This window comes from Rutilus rutilus, assembly GCF_951802725.1.
Source record: "Rutilus rutilus genome assembly, chromosome: 2".
NCBI classification, from domain to species: Eukaryota; Metazoa; Chordata; class Actinopteri; order Cypriniformes; family Leuciscidae; genus Rutilus; species Rutilus rutilus.
The window spans coordinates 35,553,575-35,569,868 of NC_140210.1; the positions used below are offsets into that span (position 1 = coordinate 35,553,575).

Sequence of the window (16,294 nt, forward strand, 5' to 3'; positions counted from 1 at the left end):
AACAAAATGAGGGTGAGGAAATGAGACAGTTTTTGCATTTTGTAGTGAACTATCAGTTTACATCCGTTTTTCCCTGCAGTTATTTTTGCATGAATAGTTTGCATTATTAAATTAAGTCTAAAAGAGATTAATTGTTTTCAGGAGTGTCTCACAAGCATCCTCTCTTTATCTTTGAATTATTTTACCTGCAATCTAAAAGCACCTCTTATTGAGGATGTAATATCCAAATAGTTTTTCTGCAGGGAAAGATCTGGATAATGGAGGGAATTCTCTCCGGCTGTGATAAACTCTTTAGCCTTCTGCATTGGTTTATGATCTGAATGCTGAATTTAAATGAAACTGCATGTGTAATGAAGCTGCTTTAATTGGTAGAGGCTAGAGCAGTCCATTCTTTTAGCATTTGTCACTTGAAGCCTGTTGAAAAGGGATAGGGCATCCTTGTATGCAATGCCATTGTGGTCATGTCAGTCATTATTCAATTTAAGATGGCTTTAGGAAGAATCTAGTTTAGAGATGTTAGGAGCCTGTGAACCTTCAAATAACTGCAGTCTGAGATAGATTGTGTCACACTGTTCTGCAATTAGTAGAAGGAAATCTATATTACAGCGCAGCAACATTATGAAAATTATGCTCATATACGCTTACAGTCATTTGTTCAAAATCTGAAAGATATAGAATTGGCTTGTGTTTGTGTAATGTAAACACAGAGGCAATTTAATAAAAAAAATTGTCTTGTATTTAATATCAGAATAATTGTGGATTGCTAAAACTTGCAATAATGGAAGTATTTCTTGAAAATTCATTTAGGGTGCCGCATAGCAAGTTCATTTGCGCAAAGCATCCCACTAATGACTGAGCTCGGGGGGCACCTTCTCTTCTGAAATTTAAATGACATGGCTCACTTTTAATTTTATCCCATAATATTGGATTTCATTTAAAAAAATTGTCTAACAATGTATAATAAGCTATGTTGGCAATGTGTGACAAATTGTTCAATAATACGTGCAATAATAATTCATGCTGCAGTACATTTGTGCAATAACAATAATGTTGTTTACTCAATTTTCAATATTCTGAGCAACTTTGAACATTTCGTATGATGGTTCTGTTTCCATAGCTTTTATATTGCATTTGTTTATTGCATTGTTATGCTAATTATTCATATTTATTAAACTATTTTATCTTGTATTCATTCAACTATTGTATTTTAGTATGTATTGTTAACTACTTGCACTTTGATTTATTTTAAATATACATTTTTCTCCTGACTTCATTTTAAATGCCCCTTTGGGGTTGTCACAAGAGTAACTTCGTCGTGCTACACAATGACACTAAAGTGCTTGAATTTAAACTTGAATCATCAGTAAAAACGCCTTCCTTGTAAATGTTATCTGTAATAGCAGGAGATGATGGAAGAGAGCAGCAAAATGAGGTAAAGCCACATTCAGCTGTGCTGGTTCTCTTGCAGCAAAGGATGGAATTGGAGGAATCTACAGTGGAGCTTAGTTTATCACAGTTGATGCTGGACACTGAATCATTGCTGTGGAGAATGATGGAACTGTGTTCACAAATACGGGGCATTCAGTTTATTTAGTCCTGTTCAGTACCTCTCTCAATTTGGATTAGTGGAAATCGCCTCAGCTGCAGTTCAACACTGAGAAGGGCATTGGTAGGGATGGTGATTCTATAGCCTAACTGTTATTATTGACAAAAAATGCCTTACAGATTGAATGCATTACAGTTTGGTTTATCAACTCGAACCATGCCTTGATGTTTATTACATTCATTATTATGTTAAAACAGGCAAGTTTTTTGAGTAATAAGAAAGAAAAATTAAACAGAATTTTGGCAGACTATTTATGCTTTGATTTCTGTATCATTTTGTTTTTATTTTGTTTCTGTTTTTTTAATTCTCATTTTGTCATTTATCATGGTAACACTAGTTAAAAACATTAACAGTGCAATGCATAGTGGATCTAAAGGTCTGAGATCATATTGCACATCACATCTGGGATTCAAACTTGCTAACTAACTATAAAATAAAACAATACAATATCATTGTACTAAATTAAATTCAAATGAATAATACTGGTAATACTTTACACTAGTAATGAGCAATACATTAGTATTTATTAATCTTTGTCAATATTAAAAATACAGCCGTTCATTATTAGCTCAGGTCAATTAAATAATATTTATGGTAACTTTTGATTTTAATAATGTATTAAATGTTGAAATTAACATTAACTAACATTAATGAATGCTTTAGTTAAGTAATGTCAACAAGTTCAACCTCAATGTAGTGTTAACAGTTGTCAACAGTTAGGTCCTTGGAGCATTTTCACTAGTGCTCTCTGAATCCCTGTATTTAATAATCCTATATTGACCATATAATATTAACTACTTCAAGAGTATCAGCAACTTGTAATCAGTAGTGTTTTTCCTGCATGCATGCTCCTATCCTTATGATTCCAGTGCAACGTTTGGTTCAACTGTCCCTGCAATTAGTGTTCTATTGCAATTTCAACAGCGCTCGATGGAAAGCTTCCACCATGCAGGTAAGGAATTAACACTGAATGCTGCCTTGATTCAGTTGAGTGGTGTTCCATGAATGCAGATTACAGATAGACAAAGTTAAAGTGAAAAACATTTTAAGGGCTTAAATTTGACATGTTGTCAAGTCGGATTTCAGAAAGTAATGAATGAAAGCTACAAAAAAAGAAATAATACAGTATAGCGTTCCTCTATCTCAAATACTATCTTTCTATCTATCTGTCCGTCCGTCCGTCTAATGATAAGTTTGTGTACATGGAAATAACAGTCTCAGGGCTAAATTATTTTTATTTATTTTATCTATCAACAGATTAAAAAAAATAGTTTTGTTCTATACCCATTGCGACTTTTATCTAAAGGAAATATGGGCCTTGAGCAGAAGGCCGACTGAGAGATGAATGACGTAAAGTCGTCCAATTTGACACATGTTGATTGTTTGATGTTTCTAACCTTTAAACCAATTGTTGCAGAAGTGATAGTTTGGGTTGTGTTATTTTGTGCCTATTTATCTTATGGAAATATTATTATCTTTGTAACAAAGTCTAAAAAGAGTGGCTAAACTCATGGGTAATCTGCTAATGTTGTAAATGTCAAAGTTGTAAATCATTGAATATTGAGAAATATAGTTCAGCAGTGGGCCTCTTTTTAAAGATATATTGTTCTGTTCAGATTCATTACTAGAGAGTGGCTTGATCTACAATGAAATATATTAAAAGTAGATTAAAAAAGACAAGGGCTTGCTCACTTATCACTTGGGATAAATCGAAACAGTCAAGCCCATTTGTGGAAAGAAAGTAAGATAAAGCTTCACATGAAAGTTATGTTAGTGCAGGACAAATCAGACAGTTACATTACTCTCTGCAGCTTGGACTAATTGAGGGTACTTGATTAATAATACACCTTACTGCAGTAATGTGAAAACAATAAGAAATCAATTATCCAGTCTTCTAAGGAGCAGCCTTCCCATTTAAGATGTCAAGATGCTAATTAGCAATACGACTTTATGGTTACTGCAACAATTACTCATCTTCTTATAGGTGTGGAATCAGTTGATGTGTTGGTCTTGTGAAATGAATGAATCAGTAAGCTGTGGAAGCCTGAATTATATTTGCTTTCACTGTTCGCTTCGCAAAACTTGATTCAACAGGATTAAATCTAACACGCACAATAGGAATTTTATTCATCTCTGTACACAGCGTTGAGACCTTCTGTGCAATGTGACAAATCAGTCATATCAGGATACCAGCCCTAACAGTGATGATAAACTTCTGTGCACTGCCAGAATATTGTAATATACCCTTGTAATATACACTCACCTAAAGGATTATTAGGAACACCATACTAACACTGTGTTTGACCCCCTTTCGCCTTCAGAACTGCCTTAATTCTACGTGGCATTGATTCAACAAGGTGCTGAAAGCATTCTTTAGAAATGTTGGCCCATATTGATAGGATAGCATCTTGCAGTTGATGGAGATTTGTGGGATGCACATCCAGGGCACGAAGCTCCCGTTCCACCACATCCCAAAGATGCTCTATTGGGTTGAGATCTGGTGACTGTGGGGGCCATTTTAGTACAGTGAACTCATTGTCATGTTCAAGAAACCAATTTGAAATGATTCGAGCTTTGTGACATGGTGCATTATCCTGCTGGAAGTAGCCATCAGAGGATGGGTACATGGTGGTCATAAAGGGATGGACATGGTCAGAAACAATGCTCAGGTAGGCCGTGGCATTTAAACGATGCCCAATTGGCACTAAGGGGCCTAAAGTGTGCCAAGAAAACATCCCCCACACCATTACACCACCACCACCAGCCTGCACAGTGGTAACAAGGCATGATGGATCCATGTTCTCATTCTGTTTACGCCAAATTCTGACTCTACCATCTGAATGTCTCAACAGAAATCGAGACTCATGAGACCAGGCAACATTTTTCCAGTCTTCAACTGTCCAAATTTGGTGAGCTCATGCAAATTGTAGCCTCTTTTTCCTATTTGTAGTGGAGATGAGTGGTACCCGGTGGGGTCTTCTGCTGTTGTAGCCCATCCGCCTCACGGTTGTGCGTGTTGTGGCTTCACAAATGCTTTGCTGCATACCTCGGTTGTAACGAGTGGTTATTTCAGTCAAAGTTGCTCTTCTATCAGCTTGAATCAGTCGGCCCATTCTCCTCTGACCTCAAGGCATTTTCGCCCACAGGACTGCCGCATACTGGATTTTTTTCCCTTTTCACACCATTCTTTGTAAACCCTAGAAATGGTTGCGCGTGAAAATCCCAGTAACTGAGCAGATTGTGAAATACTCAGACCGGCCCGTCTGGCACCAACAACCATGCCACGCTCAAAATTGCTTAAATCACCTTTCTTTCCCATTCTGACATTCAGTTTGGAGTTCAGGAGATTGTCTTGACCAGGACCACACCCCTAAATGCATTGAAGCAACTGCCATGTGATTGGTTGATTAAATAATTGCATTAATGAGAAATTGAACAGGTGTTCCTAATAATCCTTTAGGTGAGTGTATATATAGAACTCTCATTTCTCCAGAACATTTCCTGTTTTGTTTCATTTTGAAAGGGATTTCATTTCCAATTCTTGCTTGTACCTGCAACATATAGTGCCACTTTAAAAAATAAATAAAAATTGCAAAAATGAACAGTGCTTAATATCTGATATGTCATCTACAAATGATATGTGCATATGGAAGAATGAGGTTAGTTGGCACTATTTTCATTATTTGATGGAAAAAAACACCAACTCAGTGCAAATGTGTAATGTGTAAAACATAAAAACACGGGATGCAAAGTTTTGAGAGAGGAGCAATAAAATCTAAAACTTACTGGCTGCAACCGCATATTGTCTGAGTAGGAATTTGAATTTACTTTGCTGCTGAGAACTGAGAACTTTTTGCGCACAAAAAGTATTCTCGTCGCTTGATAAACTTAAGGTTGAGCCACTGTAGTCACTTGGACTATTTAAACATTGTCTTTTCTTACTTTTCTGGGCTGGCAGATATCAGTTACCTTGCAGTCTATGAAGGAGTGATCCAGCTCTCAAATTTCATCAAAAATATCTTAATTTGTGTTCCGAAGATGAACGAAAGTCGGAAGGGTTGGAACAACATGAGGGTGAGTAATTACTGACAGAATTTTCATTTCTGGGCAAACTAACCCTTTAAAAAAGTATGCTCTATATAGTACGAATGTGTGTAGAATTAACAATATTTGGACGCATTACTTCCGCCGTGCTGTTACTGTCATGTGACCTACCAGCATCAGTTGTTTGCTTCCCTGACATTGATAAATCCTCCCCGTGGCCTCATGGGATATTAAAGTGTCCATCGTATGCAAACTTCAGAATCTCATTAGAAGTAGTAGGTCATCCGGGTACTTTTGCCTACTGTTTGCCCTGGATCCCTTCACGAAGGGCCCTTCCACAAGGTTGTTAGCAAAGGGTACATGCGATGGTCCCTTTAAGGAAGACATATTATAATTCATGGTCATGTGACCCAGTGAATACTCGTGATTCATTTTAAAGCTAGATGACGGGAGAGTTCGAGTTAACTTACAAACAGAGCAATTCAAGTAGTTTTGTTTTGTTCATGATATATTTCACACATTTTAGTCATGTTATGTTTAAATAAGTTAGGTAAGAAATGTGTTAGGTAATGCAGGGTTCAAAGATGAGACAGCAAATTTTAAAGTTGAGAACAGAGAAATACAATCTCACACACATAGGCCTAACAAAAAACATTTCTATAAAATTTATATTTATTTGCAACAGTTAAGTTAACAGAAAAATACATTTCTGTTGTAAGAACAGCTATTCAGCTTATGGACACGTGCTGCGATGTAATGGGAACATCCCAGGTGAATATAATGAGGAAATTACGTTGTCTTTCATTGCTCCCTTTGCCAAGTGCGTTCCTACATAACGGCTATGTAATGGCACGCAAGTGTCCTGCTCACTCCAAAGTCCCCACTTCAAGGGCTCTTCCCTTTGAAGGGAGTCACTTTATTAGATACACAACTGCTCGTTAAGGCAAATATCTAATCAGCCAATCATATGGCAGCAACTCAATACATTTAGGCATGTAGAATGGTCAAGAAAGACAACAGTAACTCAAATAACCACTCGTTACAATATGAAGAAGAGCATCTCTGAACACACGTCCAAACTTGAAGCAGATCAAGACTACAGCAGCAGAAGACACACTGGAGCCACTCCTGTCAGCTAACAACAGGAAACTGAGGCTACAATTCACAAAGGCTTACCGAAATTGGACAATAGAAGATTGGAAAACCATTGCCTGGTCTGATGAGTCTTGATTTCTGCTGCGACACTGAGATGGAAGGGTCAGAATTTGGCGTAAACAACATGAAGCATGGATCCATCCTACGTTGTATCAGCGGTTACCTTAGTACCAACTGAGCATCATTTAAACACCACAGCCTACCTGAGTATTGTTGCTGACCATATCCATCCCTTTATGACCAGTGTACCATCTTCTGATGGCTACTCCAGCACCATATCACAAAGCTCAAATCATCTCAAACTGGTTTCTTGAACATGACAATGAGTTCACTAAACTCAAATGGCCTCAGTCACCATAGAAAACCTTTGGGAGGTGCTGGAACGGGAGATTCGTATCATGGACGTGCAGCCAACAAATCTGCAGCAACTGTGTGATGCTATCATGTCAATATGGACCAAAATCTCTGAGGAATGTTTCCAGCACCTTCTTGATTCTATGCCAGGAAGAATTAAGGCAGTTCTGAAGGCAAAAGGGGGTCCAACCTGATACTAGCAAGATGAACCTAATAATGTGGCCAAAATATTTGTCTGATACAATTTTATGATCAATTTGATATATTCATGCTATATAATTAAGTAATTTTAATAGGACTTATAATCTGTAATAATGGTTTAATGGCTAATGATTTGATTGCTATTTTAATTAGTAAATCAGTCAATCAGCCATTGAATTGCTGTCTTTTTAAGCTCTTTTTTTTATTATTTTTTTACACAATTGCTAGTTTAATTCATCTACTACTGCACTCATTCACTTTTTTTCCCTTGTTGTGTAACCGTGCTCATGTATAAATAAATATATTAATGTGCTTAAATCAAAGGAATGGATGGCTTAATGGCAAGCCTGTGATGTTGAAAAGAAAAAGAAGCCCCAGGCAGAAAAACCTTATTTACCTCTTTACTTTTTTGGAGGATCGATAAGCCATTAAAGGTTTCCTACACCCTTAATAAGACATCCACTGCACTACACAGACCCTCTATATATATATCTCGGTGCAGCACTGTTTTTATTTTCATGCCTCTAAGATCACAAAGTACTAATTTCAGCTCTGTGAATTGGTTGATGGGATAGATTCAACATCATAGTTTTAAGAGTGAAACAATTTGCCTGTGGGTCAATTCATGTTTTGTATAGCATTGCTCAAGTGCTGACTTTAGGGTTCTATTTGGGTCCTATTGCACCTCTTGAATTAAATGCAGAGTGGAGTCTTTAAGCGCAGTACTTTTTCCTTTAACATTCTGACTGGACCATCATGGCCCTAAGTGGTATGCTTAAACAAACACACACTGAATCATGTCAAGGGGCTACTTCCTTCTCTACAATTTGTACAAAAAGACTAAGATGATGTTTTGTCAAAAAGGCCACCGAATCTGACACATAACATTCAGCATGAGAAAGCAGCAAAACATATCACACTTTATATTAGATGTCTTTAACTACTATACTTTGAAAAAAATGTTATGTACAATGTACTTATGTTCATGTTGTATTGCAAAACACTCTTGCTGCTATTGAGGTGAAATGGTAAGGTTAGGACAGGACAGGTTTGGTGGTAGCCCATGGCTAGGTTTAAGGGTTGGTTATGGGCTTGGAAAGGGTCAACAGTGTAATTATAGATGAAATTATATTCCGATTTTATGTATTATTATATATATTTTGTAAATATTAGGACAATGTAAAAACATGTAGGCCTATGGATAGTCGCTAAAGACACAATATAAAGCGTGACCAAAACAAAAACAAACAAAAAAAATCTAATTTTGATGTGCTCTTAATATACATAAGTCATGATACGCACAACTTGCATTATGTTTACAAACTGGTTGTGTTGCACAACCAGTTTGTAAACATTATGCAAGTTAATGTTTGTTTCAAAATAAAAGCCTGTTTGACTGTGACACCACTGTTTAATGCTAGTTTTTACCCAACATGCACATTGAATTACACCAGCTTAACTGCTTCATGCAGAAGTGAAATAGAGATTTCCTTCTTCCTTGTGTAAAAGTTTCTTAAAATTATTAATAATATGAATGACCTGGCAGTATCTGATGTTAAGATTAATCAATCGGAATGTGAGCTAATTAGCTCATTATTGTAAAATTAATTTAATGTACATTAATGTATTTTCTTTGACTGGAATGATTATAGAAATCTGTTTCATTCTGAGTGGAGGTTTATTATACGTCTCCCATCTACAGTTCTTGCCATTATTCATAAAAATAAAAATAAATAAAAAACTCATAACACATTTAGGCTACATGTCATAAAATTAAATCTTGTAATATTATCATCATTATTTTTTTTTTAAACCATATACGTATTTGCCGTACAAAAATAATCACATAATATGCTTTTCATTAATTCCTTTAGTAGTGCAAAATATCAATTTTAATGACTTTTATTTTGATAGAAAATTGAAACCTGAAAGACAGGGGCGTTTGTTCATCACGTGTGTTTTTCTGGAGCACACAAGTTCAAGTTGACAGTGAGTTGTTCCACTTTTCCTCGTTGTTGTAAACAGACTTGTACTTACCTGTATGAAGCCTTTCTAATTGTTAAGTATTTAGGGCGCTCAAACGTGAACTGCGTTTTTTTATTATTTTTATGTTTACAGTCATTTATAAGACTTACTGCTGCACTGAATTACCTTTACACTCGTCACGTGACACGCTTTAGACGTAACTTTTCACACGTAACTAAATTATTATCACATAATGCATGATACATCCTTATGATCCAAGATTAATCGTACACTGTTTGCAGAGACCCATTAACTTAATATCAACCAAGTAATTTGTTTGCTGCAAACGAGAACTCATTCATTAAACTCATTGATTCCTCTGCAGCATTGTATGTCGTGTTGTTCATTCTGATAATGTATCTGGATATATTTTAGTAAAAATGGGATATAAACATGACTTTTCATGGGATATAACACTTCCATTGGGATATTAAACATTAACTGTTCAATATAACTATAAAGGTAATTGTGTCTTCATATATTTTATAGCATTTAATCAAACTTAACGAACTTTATATGCTTTTTCACGTTTAGGTTATTATCGAAGAAAATGGGCCGTTTGGACGGGAAAGTTATTGTCCTTTCTGCAGCAGCACAAGGCATTGGAAAAGCCTCTGCAATAGTAACCATTCATTTTCCATCCATCACTTCCTCCTTACAGCTCTATACGTTTTCAGCACTCTGCTTTGGCTTATTGACAGCCCTGTGTGCCACTTTGAGGCGTATAATAAATGGATTTACTCTGAGGGGTTTACAATTTCCATGTGTTTCCCTTTTGAACAAAAGCTTGTCATGCAAGGGCTGTCAGCATGGTATTTTTGAGTCTGTCAAGTGTAGAAGCAGAATTCTTGGACATTGTAACACAATGGTAAATGTTAAACCCATCTCGAGGGTAGAATTTTTCTAGATTTTGCAACCTGTTTTCTATTCATACCAGCATTTTCTATTGTAAAAACGCTATAATTAATCATTAAGGGGTGAAGAAAATTGTGTCTCAGATCATTTAGGCAAATTTGATATCTGCGAGTCAATGGCACGTTATCAGCAGAGCGCTGGAGGTGGTTAAGATGCACACCTGCTAGGTGAATACATTTCCATATCAAGTGAATATTCAAATGATTATTAAATGAGAGAAAGTTTGAGGAAACACCATAGCCCTGAGCCAGTAGGCAGATCACATGGAGGAAACACATGCCATTGCATAAATTGTTGTCAAATGAAATCTCATTTGTAGAGTGTTATTGAAACGTTTATATGGGAAAAATGTATTGGGCTTGGCAACCGACGTCACTGCGCAGTGCATTCTGGGACGTAAACAATAGGGCACCTAATTTTTCCCATCAGCCACCGTGGCGCTAAAGCCGTGACGTCACGCCCCCAACCCCAACCCCAATTACCTAAGCCCTGCTGTGTGCACTAACCCTGCTCAATATGAGGTATAAAATGCCTGCTGTCAGGTGAAATTGGTTCGATGAATTTATATCCACTGCCATGATATTGTATTACATTTGTCCATCTTATAGTAAAGAGCTTCAACCTGACTCAAAGACGTTGAGAAAGTTAACAAACATCATGTGGTTTAGTAGTAGTGTGATGTTTTTATTTGTAAGGATAGAATTACCTAATGTTAATTATGCATGTTGTTGTTTATTTACTTTAACTGTAGTCTTCTTAAATGTAACAGGCTTTTGCCAAGGAAGGTGCTCAAGTCACCGCTACAGATATCAACGAGGAGAAACTTAAAGAGTTGGATGGCATTCCAGGTAACTCATTGACTAGCTATGTATTGCCACCTAGTGGGAAATGTGGTGAAAAAAAAAATCTAAACAGAAACAAGATCTTTAAAGGGATGGTCCACCCAAAAATGACAATTCAGTCATCATTTTCTCTCAAAATACATGTATTGTATTTTGAAGAATGTTGGTAACCAAACAGTTGATGGGCCCAATGAATTTTTTCTCATACTATGGAAGTCAATGGGGCCCATTAACTGTTTGGTTACCCATATTCTTCAGAATATCTTCCTTTGTGTTCTACACAAGAAAGAAATTCATACAGATTTGGAACAACTTGATGTTGAGTAAATGATAACTGAATTTTCTTTTTTTGGGGTGAACTATCCCTTTAACTGTTATTTCCCAGCAATTTATTCAGTTTCTGTGAACTTCAACTGAAGACATCAACTCAAACTGACTTTTGACTTGAGTCTAGACTAACAATGCAAATTTGCTTAATTATGAATGACAATGATTAAAATGAACATGCCGTAAAATCTTAATGATAGGAACCCAATGCACTTGACTTTAAATGATGGAATATGAATGTCTGTCTAAATTGTATACATCACTATATGCAAAATCTAGCTCATACTCTACCGTTCAAAAGTTTGGGGTTGGTAAGAATAAAAAAAAAAAAATCTCTTATTCTCATCAAGGCTTGATTTATTTGATCGAACATACAGTAAAAACTGTTATCTTCTGAAATATTATTACAATTTAAAATAACTGATTTCTATTGTATTTTAAATTGTAATATTTTCCTGTGTTGGCAAAGCTGAATCGTCAGCATCATTACTCCAGTCTCATCACATGATCCTTCAGAAATCATTATAATATGCTGATTTGATGCTCAATAACATTTATTTTTATTAATGCTGAAAACAGTTGTGCTACTTTTTTCCATTAATAGAAAGTTCAAAAGAACAACATTCATTTGAACTATAAATCTTTTGTAATATTATACATGTCTTTACTGTCTCTGTTGAAGTATGTTAAGCATGTTAGTGTTTACAGAAACATTTTTAATGTTTTTTTTGGTCACATTTTCTATTAACTATGACTTTTGCCTCAATAAGCTTCTAATTACTGCTTATTAATAGTTAGTATTAAGGTAGTTAGTTGTTAAGTTTAGGAATTGGGTAGGATTAGGATCTTTGAGCTTGTCTGTATCAGACTTTTCCCCCACAAAGAGATTTCAAAGGCTAGTGGGCCTTCTAGTAGCCCCCCTTTTCATACCGCTCTGCTTTAACACATAATCCCATTATGTTGGAAACAAATTGTTTTAGTTCAAGGGTGCTTCTCCCCTCAGGCTTTTGTATGCTCTTCTGATTCCTGGAATCCTTGCTTTATTAGGTATCAAAACCAAAGTTGTTGATGTTACCAAGAAAGACCAAGTTGAGGCCCTGGCCAAGGACTTTGACCACGTGGATGTGCTCTTCAATGTAGCTGGGTTGGTATTTCTCCTTAAATCAGTGAATATATAACTTTAAAGACACAAAAAATGGATATTAAATGGAGTTTCTATATGTAACCTATCCTGCTTAGTTTCAGAATACACCACCCTCCAGAAATCACTTTTCAGGAATGACAAAAAAGCATGACTTTGTTTCATTTTTGGGCGAACTATTCCTTTAGAGTGCATAAAGGTTCTCATTCTTCTTTCTTTCACACAGTTTTGTCCATCACGGCTCAATACTGGAGTGTGAGGAATCAGACTGGGATTTCACCATGAACGTGAATGTTCGTAGCATGTACCTGATGATCAAGGCCTTCCTTCCTAAGGTCATCTTATCCTCCTCCTCTCTAGGATTAGACCAGAACACATGCTAGCTCTTACATTTAGACCTTAGACCTTCACATTTAGAGATTATTATCGATTACGCCGACCCGTAACATGCGGTTAACTACTTAATCCCTCTGACAGCATAAATGTGTGCAAACATTGTTCCTTTGTTGATGAAATATAAATGTCTGTCAAATTTGTAAAAATCTGATACATTACTATATCACATGATCCTTCAGAAATCATTCTAATATGCTGAATTGGTGCTCAAGAAACATTTACTATTATTAGGTCTGTTCACGCCATATAGGAATTACCCTAATTGCGAGATTCCGAATTGTAAAAAGCAACACGTCCTCGTAGAACTCGTAATTACAACTTGTAAACTCGTAATTTTCTAAGAGCTCCGACTTGTACAACATGACCTCTGTACCCAACATAGTGTGAACGCACCTATTATCACTGTTGAGAACTGTTGTACTGCTTAATTTTTTGTGGAAACCGTGAATACATTTTTTGAAGATGCTTTGATAAATAGGAAGTTCAAAAGAACAATTATTTGAAATACAAATATATTATAATATTATAACATTAACATTATAACATAGTAAATAACACATTCACATTATAACACAGTTTTTTTCCGTCACTGTTGTTCAGTTGAATGCATCCGTGCTGAATTAAAATATGAATTTCTTTAATAAACATTTATTGACCTTTGGACAGTAATGTATATCATCTGTTCTGCATGAACACAATAATCCTGTCATCTGATTTGAAGAATGTTACTTTAACCAGTCAGCCAATTTAAACTAAATTCCCCTTATCCTTCTCCATATAGATGCTGGCTCGTAAATCTGGTAATATCATCAATATGGCATCTGTGGCATCTAGTATCAAAGGTAAATATATTCTGTCGCAACCCATTTGCATTTTGATGCTGAATTATAAATGGGCTGCTGTAACACATCACGTTGTATATTGAGGTTTGGCCATTTGCTCTTAATTACATGTGATGATTGACATTGTTCCATGTTGCTCTTGGCATATTATTTTACCCCCATTATCTGTAGTTTGGCTGATGTATGGATAAATGCCAGGTCAAGTGAAGTTTGCCCTCCTAATTGCTCATCCTTAATTGCATGTCCAGGAGTTGCTAACAGATGTGTCTACAGCACATCTAAAGCTGCCGTCATTGGACTGACCAAATCAGTGGCAGCTGATTTCCTGGAGCAAGGGATCCGCTGCAATTGTGTCTGCCCTGGTGAGCTACTTTATTGATTGTTTTCCTCTATTGAGTCCCTCTGTACCTAATGATTAAATGAGTCATTTTGCTTCTCTTGAACTTTACAGGAACTGTAGATACGCCATCTTTACGTGGGAGAATTCAGGCTAGACCTGATCCAGAGCAGGTACTGCTTCCCCATTACAAAGACATTTTGCTACATAGCCAAGTGACACAGTAATCTAAAGATGTTTGCGTAATTTTCAAATGTTTTTTTTGTTTTTTTACAAATGCAAAACTCAGTTTTTATTGAGAGCTCTCAGGAAAGATAGGTAGCACAGCTAGAGACGTTTCACACATGAAACATGGCAGTTACTATCAGCTAAGTGCCTTGATACACCAAGCTGACAGTCGGACGTCGGTGAGCGTCTTTCAGGCTAGTTTTTGGGGTGTGTTCCTCACGCCGGCGACAGTCCACCAGATTCAGCATGTCGAATCAGTGTCGGGCCATCGGTGAGAGAGATCGCTGTGATTGGCTGTTCAGTTTTGCAAACGAGTCAGTGCACGAAGTGATGAAAGTGAAATGAGTTACTTTGGTTTTCAGTGGCTTTACATAGGTTGTAATTTTTACATTAAACACACACACAATCTGTGTGTATATGCATAAATATATATATATATGCATGAGTAAATGTAAAAATATTGGGCTGTAAAAATTGTAAAACGTTTTCCACCATGAATTTGAATTCTGGTGGAACAACGGTCAGCAGAATAACATGACACATCTGCTCTTTGCGAACCTCTGAGAATTGTTGTGTTTGTGCATTTACAATGGCTCTCTGAAAATTATTTTCTTTTTCATATTTTTTGGCATTAGCACCTGAACAATGAAGGCCCTTACAATAGAGTTTTTTGCCTGACTGAATACAAAAATATTTTTTTTTACATAAACAGTAAGACACTAACCAACAGCCGTGCTATTCATATAAACTCACAGTTCAGCCTGTCAGTCTCTTTGTTACACAGTTCCTGTCTTTCACCTCTCAGGCTTTTAAAGACTTTATGGCCAGACAGAAGACTGGTAGAATGTGCACGGCAGAGGAAGTGGCACATCTGTGTGTGTACCTGGCCTCAGATGAGGTGAGTATTTGACCATTGTACTCTCTTCTTTTCTATGATATCATTTTAAGACACAACATTTGGTACTGATGTTGTTTTTTACTGTTCACTTGGATATTTATTTGGCTTTCTACACATATTATTCATGCTTTCAAGTTTAAAAATAATTTGTATTCCTGCAGTCTGCCTACGTAACAGGAACAGAGGCCATCATTGATGGAGGATGGAGACTCTGAGGATGTTTTATAACTGACCAGATCTAAAAAAAAAAGTTAATGCTGCTGTGGGCTCTTCCTGAGTCCTGTAAATCCATGTCTTGATTGCATTTAATATGTACTGAATCATTCTTAGCCATTGACTTTAAAAGGCTTGCAGTTTATAAACTACAAATTATGTGATATTACAGCCCTGTATTTCATATTTCTATTAATGGGTCGTGTTACTATATTGGATTTCAAGCTCACTTATTGCCGAACATGTCATCTAATTTTCAGCTTTGTTTAAAAATGAATTGCTTGGTTAAAAAAATTATAATATGCCAAATGTCATTAAATTATTTTAGCTTCTTTTCGAATTTTTTATCATTAATCAAAGTTGAAAATTGTAAACCATGTTTTGTGTGTGTGTGTGTTTTATGTTTTTGTTTATTTTTGTTATTTTATTTTTACTGAAACCCATAATTAAAAACAATTAGTAATTTAAAAGAATAATCTTTGAAACTCTTAGGCCTGGTTTTACAGACAGGGCTTAGATTAAGACAGGATTAGGCCCAGTTCATTTAGGGCAGTTAAGTAGCTTTTATAAACATGCCTTAGAAAAAAAGAAAAAAAACTTTCTGGTGTGCATTTTGAGACGAAACAATGGCACTAACATATTTTAAGATACGTCAAGGAAAGATGCTTTCTGTTAAAACAGCTCAAACATGCATTTTAGTCTGGGACTAGCTTGTCTGTGAAACCGGCCATTAGTAGGTTTTTACTTTTATTAACCCCCTGGCTTTAGAT

The 16,294-nt window shown here is 36.0% G+C and overlaps 1 protein-coding gene across 1 annotated transcript; it reads left to right on the forward strand.

Moving 5' to 3' along the window:
- Positions 1 to 9,280: 9,280 nt before the first annotated feature.
- bdh2 (3-hydroxybutyrate dehydrogenase, type 2) lies at positions 9,281 to 15,856 on the forward strand. The gene is made up of 10 exons (XM_084402240.1): positions 9,281 to 9,349; positions 9,920 to 10,007; positions 11,070 to 11,148; positions 12,517 to 12,613; positions 12,837 to 12,945; positions 13,788 to 13,848; positions 14,097 to 14,210; positions 14,300 to 14,358; positions 15,219 to 15,311; positions 15,473 to 15,856. The coding sequence occupies exons 2-10, from the start codon at positions 9,936 to 9,938 to the stop codon at positions 15,524 to 15,526; spliced, it is 738 nt and encodes a 245-aa protein (XP_084258366.1). The 5' UTR covers positions 9,281 to 9,349; positions 9,920 to 9,935; the 3' UTR covers positions 15,527 to 15,856.
- Positions 15,857 to 16,294: the final 438 nt, after the last annotated feature.